The 18,090-nt window shown below is 37.5% G+C and overlaps 1 protein-coding gene across 4 annotated transcripts in view; it reads left to right on the top strand.

Annotated features, from left to right (window-relative positions):
- Positions 1-18,090, top strand: part of PLPP1 (phospholipid phosphatase 1) — a 101,993-nt gene that overhangs the window by 17,161 nt on the left and 66,742 nt on the right. For 2 of the 4 annotated variants that reach the window (XM_063086618.1, XM_063086621.1), the window contains exon 2: positions 16,364-16,518. The exons of 1 other annotated variant lie outside the window; for it this stretch is intronic. In XM_063086618.1, the coding sequence (XP_062942688.1) occupies positions 16,364-16,518 (155 nt within the window). Of the gene's footprint in view, positions 1-10,010; positions 10,154-16,363; positions 16,519-18,090 lie in introns of all 4 variants that reach the window. One more of the 4 variants, XM_063086620.1, reaches the window with a different exon arrangement.

Below are 18,090 nucleotides of genomic sequence, written 5' to 3'. Positions count from 1 at the left end.
AATTTGATTATTGACAAGCCTTGGGAAACCTTGGGATGTCCATTTCAGACTACCTCAATGTACTCTGACCTTTTCTGCCCTCTTCTCTTTCTCTTCCAGTAACTGCTTTTTTAACAACAAGACCAGATCAGGTGGACAAATTATTCTTCAAACAATTTATAGACTCAGGCAGTGAACATGCTGGCTTCTGTGATTGGCAGTGAACATGCTGGCTTCACCAAGTTTGTGATTCTATGTGTGGATTGAAGAGACACATAGATACTATTTCTTTGTAGAGATAAAGAATTACAATACATGAATTAAGTGTTGTGATAGATTTATGTATGTATCAAGTCCCTGGGGTCTCAAAAAGAGAGCAGGGGTTGTGACGGCAGTAGATAAGAGAAGAAAGATGAGGAAATAAACATTTACTGTGCCAGGCCCTATGTTAGGCACATTACTATGCTAAATTATTACTATTCTAAACACTTAGTTTACAAGAGTTACAACCTAGTTTACAACTTAGTTAGTTTACAACAGTTCTGGGAGGTATGTAAATAGAATTTATTCCCACTTACCAGATGTGGAAACTGAGCTCAGGAAGGTAAGTAAATTGCCCAAGCTCACTCAAATAGTAACTGCGAGAATGACAGAAGTAAATCCAGCCAGGTATATTTGACTATCCAACTCTGTCTAGGACCCCACCCTGCCACACACCAAAGGAAGAATTCCAAGAGTAGCTGAATAAAAGCTGGAATGGCAAGTAGGTATTAGCTAGGTGCAGGGGGTTGGGTCATTGCATATAGGGCATGTCAAGAGGTTTGAAACAAATAAGGGAAGTAAGGGGAGTAGGAAGGTGAGATGAGGTTTAAGCCAATATGTAGTGTTTTTTTTTTTTTTAACTTACATAAGAAAAATTCACTCTTTTGGTGTACACAGTAGTATGAATTTACACAGTTCAGAGTTTAGTCATGTAACCACGACACAATCAAGATACAGAATTAGTCTGTTACCACCCAAAATTTTCTCATGCTTCTCCTTTGTAGTCAGCTCCTTCCACTGCCCTCCACCTCTGTTCTCCATCCTATAATATCATATAAATGGAATGTCATATAAAAGGAATCATACAGTATGTGGCCTTTTCCATCTGGTCTCTGTCACTTCGCACAATGCAGTTCTGATTAGGCCAACCATTTATGATGTAAATGTTACCGTACAGTTTTGCTGTAGTTTTTGCTCCTTTCAAAATGTGCTTATATTATTCCCAACTCCAGTGCTATATAAACAGAGTGGTTTTTTTTTTTTTTTAGCTGAGAAATGATTAAGTTATAGCTTCAAATAGCAAAGAAGCCCATAATAGATTCCTGATAAGTGCCCAGGAGAAGGTAAAATAGAAAAAGTCTCTTTCCATACACTTTTTAGTTCAGTGATCTTTATCTTTTGTGTATAGAAGTCTGCATGGAAAGTTTGCTACTGATTGTAACCTTTGCCAGCTTTGGGGAACAGCTGTTACCATGACGGAGTGGAAAGAATTAATGTTCTTGGCCAGTTGGCACTGCTTTAGTTTGCCTTTCTGGGGAGGGAACAACAGGTGACTGACTTCTTGCATTTTATTTTTGTTAGTGTATAAATGAATAGGCTAACTTGTTTTTTATTTGTGCAGAAATCTCAGAGTCCATAGTAAAGTAACCTGTCCTAACAGTTCCGGATATTTTAAAAAGCTGTTTAAATATGTATACAAATTTATTTTAAGTGTCATAATGAACTAAGATACTCCAAGGTTGAGGATATCATAGGTTAATTATCAACTCAAGACCTAAAACGTAAAACCCTTCTTTGGTAAATGTCACTTATATCCAAATTGCTTTTTCTCCCGTAAAAAAAAAAAAAAAGAAAATAGATAAGTACTTTTTATAGTAAAACCATGTCAGCCACAGAGAGGTGGTGACTGCAAGCCAGTGACCAGAATGTAGGTGTCTCTAAAAGCTGAGAGTACACTGTCCTTTGCACTCTTGCCTGTTGGTTGATACTTTTTATACCGTCTCTGTGAATCACACCCAAAATTCTTGTACAGTGTTCTCTACCACTGACCCCTCCCACCTGCCTCTGGGCTCTGCCTCTTCTCTACCTCTGCCTCATACAAACTCATTGTCCTGAAGTGCAGTTTTCACCAAGTCCTTCCTTGCTCAAGAACCAGTATTGTTCATTATTTATTGAAACATACTCACATTATTTACCTGGAATTAGAAACCTTCATGCTGTAGTTTTGCTTTGCCCATTCATATTTCTCTTGTTTCTCATTCCCCTCTACCCTACTTTAGTTGCGTCATCCTGGTTTTTTTTTTTTTTTTTAAATTGTCTGGCAACATATTGAGCTCAGCTGTCAATCTTTAATTCATTTTTAGTTCCATTTCCCTTTGCAGTTGTTTTGAATGGTTTTTCTACTCTATTAAAATCTCCAGTTGTCCTTTGCTCTTTTTACTTTTTTAGCAAATAGTACTGTTTGTTTTCCACTTTAGCGTCAGATAAGTACAGGTTGGAATCCTGGGTGCAGCACTTACTATCAAGGCTGATAGCCAGTATACATCTGAGTCTTCCCTTTCCCTGCTCAAGACCCCAATTGTCCTGATCTCTCCTGTGGACCTCCCCATGATACCACAACTAAAAGACTGGAGCAGAACCCAGCTCCTCCAGCATCTGCGGGTGTCTGTTCTGAGTGGCGATGCTGGTACAGTACTGGTTATTAAATACTTTTAATTTCACCCTTGCTTATTATATGTATGACTTTAATTAAGTTACTTATCCTCTCTGAGTCATCCCCTGATCTTTAGAATGGGGATAATAATACCCATATTACAGGGTGTCTCTTTGTTAATTCATCAAATATTTGTTGAGGGTTTGTCTTGTGCTAGGCAACAATTTTGGTGCTTAGGATATATTGGTAAAAAAACCAAAAATATCTGTGCCTTCTTGGAGCTTGTGTTCTAAAATTGTGAAGATTAAGTAAAAGTTAATGTTAAATGTTCAGTATGGTGTCAGACACACAGAGGTGCACACAGTGTCTTAGTCTACCTTCTTCACTCTTATCATACTGTTTCCATCAGGGCCAAAGGGAGTGGAGTAGTGGGCAAAGCTTCATATTTGATTTGTATCGCTATGCAGCATAGTCAGGCCCCAGGTCCTCTTTGAGGAGGCCATGCCCAGTTATTAGTATTGGGTCCTAAAGAGGACCCGGGCTATGGCTATACTGCATGGCTATACAAATCAAATATTATACTTTTTTCTTTTTTTCAAATGCTAGCTGCCCCTGCTCTTGATGGTCTTGGTTGTCTACCTGTGCTTACATTTTCTCCCATCTCGCTTGGATATAGTGCTATCTGTTCATCCTCATTCTCATATTCTCAAGTCACTACTCCACCCCCTCCACTCCAACCCCATTCTACCACCTCAGTTCATTATCATATCTTTTGCACTAAAGACAAAAAAAAATCTTTACCCATCTGCTCTTTGTTCTTTAGGGTATGAACCAAGCTTTCTCCTTCCTTCCTTTTACCAGAAGACATTTAATGTTGTCTCTACCCACTCACTGGGTCAATTCTTTTCAGTCTTTCTGTTCCCACTCCAAATGCTGCAGTCCTGTCACGGATCATCCGGGACCTCTTGTTTGTTTTTTGTTCTTTCTATTCAGCTTCTTTGTAAGTGGCATTTGTTATTGTTAAGACCATATGAACCATGTGGACTTCGGGCCTCATTGACCTGGGTTTGAATCCTAATTCTGCAACATAAGTGGCCTTGGGCGGGTTTCCTCATCTTCAAAATAATGTAATAATATTTATCTTTTGAAGTCATTGAAGGATTAGAAAGCTACAACATCTAGCACACAGTCAGTAAGTACAAAGGGAGTTAAGTAAAAAGTAGCTACTGTTACTGACATTTTTGAAAGTGCACCTGACACTATTCTTTCACGTTCTTCATCTTACTTTCCTGATAGTTTATTTCTTCTTAGTTGGCTATATTGACTTTTTATTTTCTTTCCCAGATTATGGATCTTGTCACTTTTTCTGAGTGTTCCTAACAAAATATTATGGTTTCAGCTATCCCCTTTATAATTGATAATTCCAGATGTTCACCTTCAATCTACATTCTTCCCTGAATGCCATACATGAATATCTAGCTGTATGCTAGACATGAAAGAAACATTTGTCAAATGATTAGGAATAATAATCAGGAAGGAGTCTCTGCATTTGATCTGTAGTGGAAAAAAAAACATTTTTACTTGGCAACCTTATTAGTTTCACTTATTAAGTTAGAAAAATTTTGAATGGCTTACTTTTGGACATCTAATGATCCTTTTAAATAAGGGAAAGAAAATCCTTTCTATTCAGAAATAACACAACTATTGATTAGCAGGAGGTTTTTTTTCATGTGATAGTGGAAAGGATTTGCAACACCTCTTTCCAAAGAAAGCGAGAAAAATATTGCATGTTTTTTCCCCCAAAATGTATATTGTCAAAATTGCAATGGACACAAAGAACATTCCTTAAGTTTGGAATGAGTAGAACTTTCTAAAAACTGCTTAGGTAACACAAAGTAGTAAAGAGCCAAAAAAACTTTATTTACTTCTAAACTCCAACTGCTGAAAGGAGAAAATGAAAGGGTTTGTAGAAGCAATTTTCACAGAAATAACTGAAGGCTTACTTGTCAGATCCAAATATACATATAGAAAAATGCACAAACATGGTTAAATTTACATATGTTAGAGTTTTTTTTTTTCTTTGAATGGAATATGTTTCTTATATGAGTTTTATCCACTACTGTCTGGCTACGCTACTCGACTATAGCTATTGCTGAGGCCTGGAATCCTGCTCACAGTGCCAATTGTCTATCTCTTAATCCTGTTCGTGATGCCAATTGTAAAGCTAGGTGACCATGCTAGTTGTCGCGGCTCTTTTACCTGCCGGTAATCCTGCACTGACTGGGCCAATGGTTGAGTTAGGCCGATGGTCTAGAACTCCCAGACCCCTCAAGCCCATTCACAGACTGAGTCACAAACACTTCACATGCCAGGCTGGGTCACCAGATCCCTTCATGCAGGTCTATAAGCTAGGCAACCGGCCACATGGTCCTTGGAAGCTGCAGTTCTGGAAAAACATGGCCATGCAGGGCAGGCGCCTGAGGCAGTAAAAACCAGCCAAAGTGGAGCCACCTTGCAGGCGCAAGTACTCCACCCATACACACAATGTTTACTGAACTGCCCTGAACCGGCTCCGAGGGAGGGGAGCCTGACCAAATTGTTCCATTTTCCCAACAAACCTTTTTGGTTAAACATCAGCTCCTAGAAACAATTCCCTCTGTAGATTCTGCTGAGATTACACATTTCTCTTCCATAGTTTGCAGCAAAGTATACTTAGACATTACGATGGCTATTTAGCCCAAAAGTAGTAGAGTAAGGTGTATCCTAAGCCACATAGAGCAACTCTGCCCTGACCCCCAGTCAACAGAAGAAAATCAGTTGTGCATATGCAGAGCAATGTAGGCTCACAGAATCATGGACTGAAAGGGGCCTAAGAGATAATGTCATTCTTCCTTCTCATTTACAGATAAGGAAACTGAGACCCTGGTAGTTAGACTCCTTTTCTAAAAGAGAGATGGTATGATGTGATGCAAAGAAGAGAAACTTTTTGTTAAAATCTAGGTTTCCCTGCTTACCAATTGTGTAATACTGGTTATCTGCCCTAGTACGCACCCAAAAGCTGTGTAGTCTTGGGTGAATTACTTAGTGTCTCAGAGTTTCTGATAAAATTTAGCACAGAGATATAGTTCGTGCCTTTAAGATTTTTAATAATTTGCTGTATTTGTGTTTTTTTCTTCCTCAGCTAAAGCAAGACTGACCATTTCATTAACCTGTAAAAAACAAAAACAAAAAAACCAAAACTCATTTGGTTTTGTTGATCAATTTTTTTCTTTGTTTCTATTTCTTTAATTTCTGTTCCATATTTCTTTTTCTTTCTTGAGCTTTTAAAAAATAAGTTACTGTATTGAATGTTTATTTCGCTAATTTCTAAAGTAGGAATTTAAGACTCTACAATTTTCATGTGTGGTATTTCAGCTGTATAATTTAAGGTTTGATTTGTAGTATTTTCATTGTTCACTTCCAACTATTTTGTGATTTACATTTTGGCTTTTCTTAGCCTATGGCTTATTGACTTTTAATTATTCAAACATGCAAATTTTGGGAGGACTGTTTTCCTTTCTCCCTCATAGAATTGTTAAGACTGAAGATAATATGTAGGCAAATACCTGGCAAATAGTAGGTATTAAATAAATATTTTCATGTGTTTTAAAAAAAAGAAACTTCTGATTTTGAAATTAGATTAGGAAATGTAAAATTGCCATAAGTGTAAGTAATACTAAAAATGACTTTAATTCTGTACTGTATCCAAATAAGTAGATGAAGTATAGAGAGTAAAGGGGAATTATAGGAAGAGGGTAAAATTGGGAGGAGGGAAAGGAGAGAGGAAGGGAAGTTAGGGGAAGAAGTAGGAATATTAAGATGTTAATTCTGGTGCTCTTTGAAGTATATTCTGCTGATCACTTTAGTCTGTGGGCTTCAGGGTATTAATTACTGTTAATTGTATTTCTTATACCTTTATAAACAAAGTACCTATAGATGACCTTCTTTGGGGGGTGGGATGGGAAATTGTTGGGGTATGGGAAATTGTGCAGCATAAGTTTGTGTGTTTTTGAGGAGAGGATCTGTAGCTTCACTAGGGTCTTAAAGAGGTCCATGATTCCCAAGAAGTTAGAGACTTAGAGATTTTGCCAGGTGGGATAATCTGAGAAAACTAACAGGAAAGAATTCTGTTTTTCCCTACTCTAACAGTAATGACTACTTCCCACTTGAGTGTGATTTAGTGTTCCTTAAAATTCCTCAGGTAAAACCAGATGACCAGGCAATATACTAAGAATGGGATTTAGCTTTTCCTGAAGTGAACCTTAAAACTACATGATATTTTATAAGCATAAATATTGTGTTACTTAGTATGAATTACAAAAACTTAAGTGCCTTTGGTTAGTGTGATTTTTATACAGCATTCTTGGCCTCTGCTGAGGGTAGGAATAGTTCTAGGAATTAAGAGGAAGCAGTTGGTAGCTGCTGTGGTGATGGGGTGCTACAAAGGGGAGCTTTGAGCAGCTGGAAGACAAGAAGGCACTTCTGGTTTAGAGATGAAGGCTCTTATCTAGGACAAAAAGGTTGGCAAGATCTGAGGTTGGTGGAGGAGATAGGAAGGTACCTGAGATATACTTGACCAGCCCTCTTGCTTCCCTTTATAGGAAGGCTAGTTGCCTGGAGAGAGAAATCAGCTCAGGATTCTAAAATTTGAGGGAAGAGGCAGGGATAGGTTCTTTAAAGGAGCCAACCAAAGGTATGCATATGGGGGAATTTTATATAGAGCACTGGCTCACAATAAAACCTATGTTTACTTGAGTACTTTACAGTTATTTCCTCTTAAGTTTCTGGAATCAAAATTAATTTTGCTATGCATTAAGTGTTTGTCAAGCTAGGGCTAATGTCGGAATCTTGCCGACATCGCCAGTTGTCGAGCTCTTTTACCTGCCCATAATCCTGCACTGACTGGGCCAATTTTGAGCTAGGGCTAGGTCTGGAGCTCACAAACCCCTTAAGCCCATTCACAGACTGGGTCACAAACCCTTCACATGCCAGGCTGGATCCCGAGACCCCTCACCTGCCAGGCTGGGTCACCAGACCCCTCACACGCAGGTCTAATGAGCTAGGTAACCAGCAAACAGGTCCTTGGAAGCTGTAGGTTGGAAAGCATGGCTGTGTGGACAGGAGCCACTCCAGGCAGACGCCAGCCAACGTGGCGGCATCACGCATGCACACCAACTCCACCCACACACACACAATTTGTTTACTGAACCACCTCCAACTGGCCCCAAGGCAAGGGGAGCCTGATTAAATTATTCTATTTTCCCAACAGTGTTAATATGTTTTGGAAATTTAATGGCTCTCAACCTATTAGTTTGCTTTTAACCTCCTAAATCTGCATTATTCAGTACGAGAGCCACTAGCTACATGTAGCAATATAAAATTAAATTAATTAAAATAAAATAAAATTAAAAATTCAGTCCTTCAGTCACACTAGCTATGTAGTAAGTGCTCAGTAGTCTCAGGTGGCTAGAGGCTACTATACTGGGCATTTCTTTTATCACAAAAAATCTACTGGATAGCACTGCCCTAAATGAAATTATTTTCTTGCCTCTCTCTCCCATCAGAATAAAGCTGGTTTATATTAATATGTAATTAACTTTGAGGTTTTTTTTTTATCAACAGTTTGAAAGGCAGGCTACAGTAATATTCCTTTGCTCTTCACATAATTAAAAAGACAGTTCCTCTCTTTTATAATGATATGCCTGAGTGCCATTATTTTATAAGATTTTCTAAGAGGTGATGACTAAAGTAAGTCACCATATGGCTTGCATTCGATACCCTGTACTAAACTCTTGAGTTTTAAGATTATTTCTACTCTCTCAATAAGTGTGTTCTAGAAGGACCCAAAGTGTAATAATAAAATTTCTAATATGGAAAGGAGTTAATAAACTTACTGTTATTATGGTTTATCTACTTCATATGTGATATATCATCATAGCTCTCAAAAGTTGCAAGAAAGGAAAACTCCCCAAAATAATTATTTCAGTGTAGGCCTACTTCTTTGAGAAACTGTCAACCAGGCATAAAAGCTGAAGTTTAGTTTTTAATGCTATATTTTTTGTTTTAAATAGAATAGGAAAATAGGCTTTCTTTTGCCCCCATTTCAAACAATCTCTTTACTATAGATAGGCCCTTTTCAGGTATGTTGTATGCATAATTTCAGGAGGCATAACGAAAAATATTTCACTGTGATAAAGCATTTTAAAAAATTCAAATGTAATAGTCTTTTGTTTTATTGTAAAATGTTCAAACATGGAAGTATATGTAGTAGGAAAAGGAGTCTTCTACATGATTTGTATTGATATCATCTCTGGGAATAACTACTTAAAAGTTGGCTATAAATTCTTCCATGTTTTTCAGTGTATGTTTATACATAAACAAACAATTTGTATTAGGTAAATGAAATTATATATAATGTTTTTACAGATTATTTTGCCTGCTTAACAATATAATGGACATATTTAAATGTATATGATCCATATTCATACTGTTGATTAGGTTTCTTGTTTTTAATTTTTCCAGATATTGTGGTAGGGAATATGAAATATGAATATGTTCTTAAGTGAAGATAGTATATACTTGTAATATATATGCAGGTGCCTTAGCAAGGTGGTGACCTATAATAGGTGATTAATAAATGTTTTTGTTCTTCTTCTTGGACCGATATGAGAAGGGCCAGTGTAAGATGATTGTTTCTTTTGAGTAGTGGAACTTTAAGGACTCACAGTAAATATCCACAAAGAGCCATGTATAAATCTTTTGACTATAAAGTAGACCTTTCTCTTAAGCATGTTTGTGTTTTCTGATTCAGGGTTATAAATTCTCCAAGTCTAGCAGGATTACTCTTTAAGTATCTTGTAAGCTAGCCTGCACCGATAATTTTAAGTGCTTCCAGTAAGAGCAAATATTTTTTTACTGGTGAATATGGGTCCACATTATGATTTATCCTTTACTGAGAACTCATAGTGTATTATATACTATAAAGGTGTACAATATGTGAAAACTTTTTACATGGGACTCTTGGAACAAAGTCACAGGTGTCTAACTCCTTTGCTGACTTTGAAGATGTGTAAAATGGATGTTGAGAAGGAAATCCAACACCGGTATCATGGAGTGGAATATGTACGTGTGTGATTTGTGATACAATTTTAGATCTGATGGTTTCTGGTGGTTTGAGAGAAGAGACTAGGCTGGATTTGGACCTGATTGTTAATTATTTGTAAAGTGCTATTTTGAAGTATGATTGCTTTTTACTCAGTGTCTCATTTGGAAATCTGATCCTTCTGCTTTCCTGCAGGGAAGTTGTGGACCTCTGTTTTGGGTGGATCAGTAAAGAGGATGCAATTGGGACCCCGAATTCTTTTCTTATTGAGAAAAGGGTGAAGGGTGCTGCTGAGAGAAGTGCTTCTGCAGTAGCCATGACTGGAGCTTTGCTTGGAGGTAATGCTGAACTATGCAAAAATTGCCTTCAAGATTCCAGGAGTTTGTGAATTATAAATTTGTCTTAGCAGTTTACATGGGTATATTCAGTCTGTTTATCTTCGTTACAGTTTGTGTTCCCAGTGGAAAACAAGCTTGAGAAATATTTGTTAGAGTATAGAATTGTAAGTGCTTTCCTAGCACGTTCTTGGACATCAGATTATTTGCCCCCCCCTTTTTTTTTGTCTTTTCTTGGTGTATTTGATTGAACTTGAGCCTTTTAGAGAGGAAAATCACTTAAAACTTTTCAGAATATAAATTTGTGATTACATAAGATTATTATTTACATGCTTCAGTGGCTTTTGCTTACCTATTTATTCGTTTTCTCATTCATTCATTCAATAAATATTCCTTGAAAGGCTTACTGTAAGCAAGATTATGGGGGGAATGCTATTAGATGGTAATCTTCTCAGGATAAAGGGAGAATGGAAAATTTATTCTGCAGAGACACCAAAGGCTGAAGTGCCTGTGTGTTTTAGAGAGAGACAGACACGCATCTAAGTGTACATACACAGACATGGTCCACAATTCTATAGGAACAGCCTCCTCACGATCTTTAGAATCTATCTGTTCTTCCTATTCTCACTTTTATTTATTCATTTCCAGCCCTCAACATTTCTCTTATACATTAGTAGTTCTTGCCTCTGGCCTTTCCCTCTATTTTACGTTCATACTGCCTTTTCCTTTCACAGCTCTTCTCAGAGTCCCCCCCCCCCCCTTAAAGCACAGATTGGATTGTGTGTCTCCTTGTTACCCAGAATAAAGTCCAAACTTTTAAGTATGTAGTCTTAAATAGACTGTAAATAGCTCTTTCATTAAACTCTCCTTCGTTACTCCCAACTTGCCTTACCTTCTTCTGCTCCAGTTCTGGATAACCCTCCATTTGCCCCTGCCGACCTGCTTTTTATTGTTGTCAACCTTGTCCTCTGTGTCAGGAGGCTGACCTTGCCCTTTGGCTTCTAGACAGGTTTGGACAATGGAAAGCACTGGCAGGAGGAGAGTGAGGTTGTAGTGCTGATTCTCCTGGCTTTCTCCTGCCAAATCATGCCACGTTTGCTCTCCCAGAGGTAATGGCTCCTATTTAGTGGCCCTCTTTGTACCTTTTAAACCAGGGGTGGGGGGGGTGGTAGCAGTTTTAGGAGGTTGCACTATCTCTTGACTTTGCTCACACCTTGTAAATAGTCCCTTTCTTAAGCTACCCATAAATTACACAGTTTTTGAGTGTGCTGTCAGTTTCCTGCTGGGATCCTGACTGCTATGTTGCCCAAACCTAAGCCTCAGTCATGCTTGCAGTTACAGCTGTGTTATTTTCCTGTAGCACTGATCTCCCTCTTTTATTAAAAATTCTTTGGTGAGGTCTTTTTAATTCCTTCCCTCCTTTAGTCTTTCTTTCCTTTTTCCTTTCCTGGCATTATAACTGCTGTATCATAAGAATTGAAATGTTTGAAAGAATAAGGAGAGGATGGACATCTGAGTTTCCCTGTGGTATACTGTAATATTTATTTAGATGTCTGAAATGAGATCTTGAGAGAAAATAGGGGAAGGGAGTGGGCATTGAAGTCAGTATTAATAACATAGATTTTTATTTTATTCTTTGCAAAAAGAAAATTTAATAATTGTTTTTCTTTACCTTTGCTTCTACATATTAGAGATTAACATTGGTTTACTTCAGTCTTTCTCTTCTCTGTAAAATGCGTTTTAGATGTATCCCATTGGAATATTTTGTAACAACACATCTTTGAGGAACTATATACTACATATAGAATGGGAGAGATTTCAATTATCACTTAATTAGAGGAGAATATAGGAAACATGTATGTGTATACATCTATCCAGGTACAGGTTGAACATCCCTAATCCAAAGTCTGAAACACTTTTGGTCCCAAGCATTTCAGATAAGGGATACTCAACCTGTGTTCATTTATCTGTCTTTCTCAACATATCTTAGAAGGGATGCAGTAAGGGCAGACATGTAGTAGCTAACAGTTACATTTAGCAAGATTGAAATAATATATGTGTGGCACTGTCAGTCATGGTCCTGATAGGAAACTGATGGCACATTCAAACTGGATAATTTGAGGAGGATTAAATGAAGGAACTATTTACAAATATGTGAGCAGAATTTAGAAAATCAACTAGGGATAGTGTAGTACCCTGGGCCAGCAACAGAGAGGATGGAATGATGCCCCTTAGACTCAAGGGGCAAAGTGAAGGAGTGGTTGCTGGAACCCCAAAAAGGGAGCTGTGTGGACAAGGCTACCTGACAGCAGCTGTGGTCCCTGGTAGAGGATTAAAACCCATGGTGACTCTGCAGGAGGGGAGCCTGTCCCTGTGCTCTTTCTGTCCTTTGACTTCTGCCAGTGTCACCACCCCCACACCCTCCGTTGGTCAAACCTAACTGGGAGACAGAGGGCGAGCCCATAGATAAAGTCTGTAAGTCGGCCTCTTAGGGCATAGTGCTGAGTGAAGAACGGTAGAAAGTGCATCAGAAAGATACCTGCAAAAGAATTAAAACACTTCGCTTTCTGGTAGTAACATACATACATGAACTATTGTGGATCTGTTACTGTAACAGATGAAAGCTCGTTGTGAGATTATTATAGAGTTTTAAAAGTGACTTCTCTTAAGGAATTTTAATTAAGAGAAAAATATCCTAGAATTGTGATTAGGATCAAAAATAGTGTCTGTATGCTTTAGATATTAAGAATGTTCCTGTCCTGTGAAAGGGTTTATTTGGAGAAGAATATTTCTATAACACTAATTTTAATAAAGAACCCTCCATCACTACTCTAAAAAATTACCATTAAAATAATCTCTATAGCAGGTGAAGAATATTCCATTGCTTTTAAGAGTAGAGGTATCTTTATGCTGGAGAGATGGCTATGCCTCTATGCATGTATATGTGTGTAATATATATGAGCAATAGAGGACATCATTGTGACATATTTAACTGGACAAAACGATGTTCAGACAATGACAACCCAATATTGAAGCTCAATGTTGAAGTTTCTTCATAAAGATATCATTGTTGTATTAGTGGAGATGGTACAATATGTATTCTCACAGGTTTCTACTGATGACCTTTTTCCTCAGAGGTTATAGTTTTTGCTCAGTTCTCATTCTCCTTGATGTCTTAGCATTTGAAATCCTGCATTTACCTGTATATATATTAGATACTCTGAGCTTTGGTTTTAGTGTCACAGCATTGTTCTGTTTCTCTATTATTTATCCTTTTGTCAAAGAATGGCCAGTATATGCTGCTGAACAAGACAGACACAACAATCCCTGCCTCTGGAGTGGGTAATCATCCTGTCTTCCTCCCTTTCCTATAGTCTTTTTTCATGATTTCACTATAGATGTTAGCCCTTAGCTAATTGCTCTGCCTCTGTTACTTTTGACTTTATGCTTTCTCTGAGAACGGTTTTCATTCTCCTGGCTTAAGTTACAACTTCTGATGCCAACAACTTACATTTCCCTCTCTGCTAGTTATCTTTACCCTGAATTTTATTCATTTAGCCATTCCATAAATTTTTATTCAGATCTAACTGTGTGTCTGGTGCAAAGGATACAAAAATGATAAAGACAGTCCTTGCCCTCAGAGTTGCTGACAGACATGCAAAAAGCAATTTAAAATACAGTGTGATAAGACATATGTACAAAGTTCCATGGGACAGGTAAGAAGGGAATGCCTGACCTGGACTTGAAGGAGAAATGAGAGGGCATGTATCCGTGGTAGAAGGCTGAGCATAAATGAAGGCAAGTAGGGTTTTGAAAGCATAGTATGTTAGGGCCACAGCGAATGGTTCATTCTGTTTGGAGTCTTAAGGGCTGCATGGCGGAGAGTGGAAAGTGAGGCTCAGCATTTAGGAAGGTGCCAGATTGCCCCAGAGGCAGTGCCCTCAAACTAAACTAATGTTCTCCCACCATAAACAAGCTCCCCTTCAACTTCACATTTCTATCAGTGGGACCATCATTCTCCCTACACTTGCAAACCCTAAAGTGTCATCTTCAGGTCTGCCTCAGCAATTGTGATCAGTTCTCAAGTTGTGTCATTTCTATATTCAAAACATTCTTCCCTGCATCTTTTTCTATTTTCACTATCAGCACACTATTTATCACCTAATTACTGGGTTATTTCAAAGTTGTATTATGTACTCCCCTTTCTTCTCTCTCTCTATCTCTCTCTCCCCCCTCCTTCCCTCTCTTTCTTGAAGGAATTTCTAAAACTCCTCATTTACCATGTTGCTGACCCGGAGCAAAAGAGGACAGTAATATTTTATTTCTTACAGGATAAGTCCTTTCTTAGGTCAGTATTTTAAACCTATAATCCTTTGATAAACACAAAAATCTTAAGCCCTCTTACCATTAAAAACCACAAAATTGTAGAGTTCAGAAATAATCTGCAGCAAAGAAGACTTTGTTCCATTAACTTTGAGTTTTTATTATGAACACAATATGTATTATATACTTAACGAGCTGTTCTAAATCATATATTCCTTCCCTCAATTCTAACCTGTTAATATAGCCAGATTGCTTGTCTCCATGGGAGGCCATATATTCACTGACTCTAGAAACAGATAGCCTGTGTTGGATCCTGGTTCCACCACTTAACTGGTTTCAACCACGTTCCTCATTTCTCTAAGCTTCAGTAACTTTATGTGGAAAATGGGGGTAGTGATAGTACCTAGTTCACAGGGTTGAGGTAAAGATTGAGTTAACCTGTGTAGCCTAGTGCCCAGCATGTATGAGCATGAAGTATATGTTGGCTATAAATGTTATGTACCTTTAAAACTGCTTGCTCATTCCCTCTGTGCTCTTGATGCACTTCTCACACTGCCTACCCTCTACCACTAAATGCTCTCCTCGTGCCCTTCCAATTGCCTGTGATTTACCTGCCCTTTCAATTGCAACTCAGTTGGTCACTTTTTGACAGTCTTTTCTAACTACTCCAGTTCACACTGACCTCTGAATTCCTATATGTTCCTTTATGTGATTCTAGTAATTAGTCATATTTCTATTTTTATGGCATATTTCTGCCTTTTATGGTATTTCTTTTAAAATTTACATATAGTAAAATAGAGTTGTATAATTACCATCACAATCAAGATACAGAGCAGTTTTATCATGCCCCCCCCCCTCCCCTGCCAAGTCTATCTTGGTATTTCTTTTCAAACAATTTCCTAAGTATACATTCTGTTTCTAGAAGTACAATTTAGGTTCTTGAATCCAGTATCTGTTTTACACTAATTTGTCTCCACTATGTATGACCCAGCCTAGTATTGAGCATATAGTAAATAAGTAGATGCTTGAATTAATTGTATAAAACAAAGCAAAAAGCATGGTAAATTTGAATGTATTAAGAAGCCACTGGGGCTGGCCAATTAGCTCAGTTGGTTATAGCACAGCCTTATTATACCAAGGTCACAGGTTCGGATCCCTATACTGGCTAGCCACCAGAAAAAAAAAAGCCACTAATTTAAGTTACTTAACTTTGGTCTTTCAGGGTCATTTTATTTAGGTAAAAAATTTCTGCTGAAAATAATTTCTGTATATCTTGTTAATTAGCCTCACCAGGGCTAATTAAACCCATTTTTTGTGTTTGGAAAACAAAAAGGGTTGTTTTCTTTCTGTTTTTATTATCAATTTTATTTATGGTTTTTATTTTTTTTCTAACCCTATGAGTTTAAGTTCTAATGTGAAGCAAATTTTTACATCTTTCTTCTTGACTACATTTGACTCTTATGATGCTATTATTAAATTTATTTACAGAATTTTACCTTTTTTCTTAAACAAATTTAAGATATTGAGCAATTCAATTAAAAATGAATTAGATACAGAACATAAAATGGAAAACCTTTTTGCTTTCTCAATTTTATTTTTTCATGGGCTAATTTTGCTCTCTTCCCTGGGGTTTTTTTAAATTGATTTTTCCTTAAATCAGAGGTCAATGCAAGTAAGAGAATTTATACTTGGATAAAAGCAAGGCTGATATAGACAAGCAAATGCTACATGGTTTCCTCAGTCTTCATGATATTGGGTGTTATGGAGTATTGACCTTTCTCCAGAATGGGCGAAATATGGTTGTGATTTACATCCCATTCAGTAGACTTTATTCCCTAACAAAATGAACTGAATTTAATCATGTGTGTCTTTTCTTCCCTTCCCCAACAGCTTCCATGCCTATGGCTGTTCTAAAATTGGGCCAAATATATCCATTTCAGAGAGGCTTTTTCTGTAAAGACAACAGCATCAACTATCCGTACCATGACAGTACCGTCACATCCACTGTCCTCATCATAGTGGGGGTTGGCTTACCCATTTCCTCTGTAAGTAAATTAATAAGTAGGTAGTGATTGGTTTGTGGTGCTAGGGGTTGGATGAAGTGATGGAGTTGGGGTGGGGGTAAATCCACAATACTGTCTTCACCAGTGTTGATGTGGTGAATGATTGCTTGAGGAATATACCCACAGTTTTAATCCAGGGGCAATGTTTCTCCAGTTAAAGATGGATTTTTATATGTTGATTTTAAGTCCTGTTAAAAAAAAAAAAAAAAAAGATGGATTTTACCCAAAACAACTTGATATCATCTTGAAGAATTATAGAATGATTATTCTAGAATGAAAGGGTTCATTTAAATCATTTGGACCAATTCATTTCAGTATACAAGAGAGGAAACTTAGGCCCAAACACTTGCTCAAGCCCAGTAAGCTATTTTATGGTAGAGCTGAAACTAAGATTATGCTTACTTTATCATACTAGTAAGTGGAAATTGAAGCCATGAAAAAGGAGGTAGGTTTGCTTATTAAACTTGAGAAAACAAAAAACTCAGCAGAAAGATTATAAATACATATACAAAATAAAATCCTCAGAATACCTTAAAACTGTATCACTATTTGTTAAGTTGTACATCCATTAGATAGTTTATCAGTTTGTAGGATAATATTGAGTTTCACTATTTTTGATAACTGGAAACTTTCATTCTAGGTTAAAATTCAAAAACTAGGTTAAGATTGCCACTTAGGATATTGTGTCTTTCTTTATCCTTGGCCCTGATTCCTAAACCTTGCCCTTTGTCTTTTTATGTGACTTGGAGTAGAAAGGAAGGAGCAGGGCAAAAATTTACCTCCTTGAGAGTCTTGGGAGTGCAGAAGATCACACCATATTTCTCCTTTGGCCACCTATCTCTTGTCAGTTGGCTTCCCTAGATACTTATAAAATTTTAATGTCTTGTTGTTTGAGGGAAGAAAAATAAAATAAAATTTTAGTGTCTCAGTAAACTCAGCAGGCTTGCGTCACAATAGGACTTTTCTATCCTTTTTTTGCCTCCAGATTGGCTAAGAATAATAATCTTATGGGCTGGCTGGATAGCTCAGTTGGCTAGAATGCAGCCTTATAACACCAAAGTCAAGGGTTTGGATTCCTGTATTAGCCAGCCACCCAAAATAATAATAATAATAATAATAATAACCTAGTTCTTTAGTTTTCCAGTTCATATGTCTGAGTTCATTTTGTCTCTTTAGTTGGGAGATTTTTTTTTTGCTGACCGGTAAGGGGATCGCAGCCCTCGGCACAGTATGGTCTACACCACACTCAGCCACACCAGCCGTCCCTACATAGGATCTGAACCTGCGGGCCTCAGCGCTCCCAGTGCCGCACTCTCCCAAGTGAGCCATGGGGCCAGCCCGGGAGATTTTTTTAAATGGTCTTCTGTGCAGTATTCTGAAGGTGAAAGGGACTTGGATTTTCTTATGTTCTAAGATATATATTTTCTATATACTTATAATCTAATTTGATTGTAACCACTTTTATAGGAGTAAAAGGAGAGAAAAATCTGAGAGTTAGTTTAAGGAGGTACTTACTTTTTCCTAGGAAGTAAATTCCACCATAACTGGTAACTT

Source organism: Cynocephalus volans, chromosome 2, assembly GCF_027409185.1.
Source record: "Cynocephalus volans isolate mCynVol1 chromosome 2, mCynVol1.pri, whole genome shotgun sequence".
Taxonomy (NCBI): Eukaryota; Metazoa; Chordata; class Mammalia; order Dermoptera; family Cynocephalidae; genus Cynocephalus; species Cynocephalus volans.
Note: the sequence above shows the minus strand (reverse complement) of the source record. Positions and strands in the feature narration are given on the sequence as shown.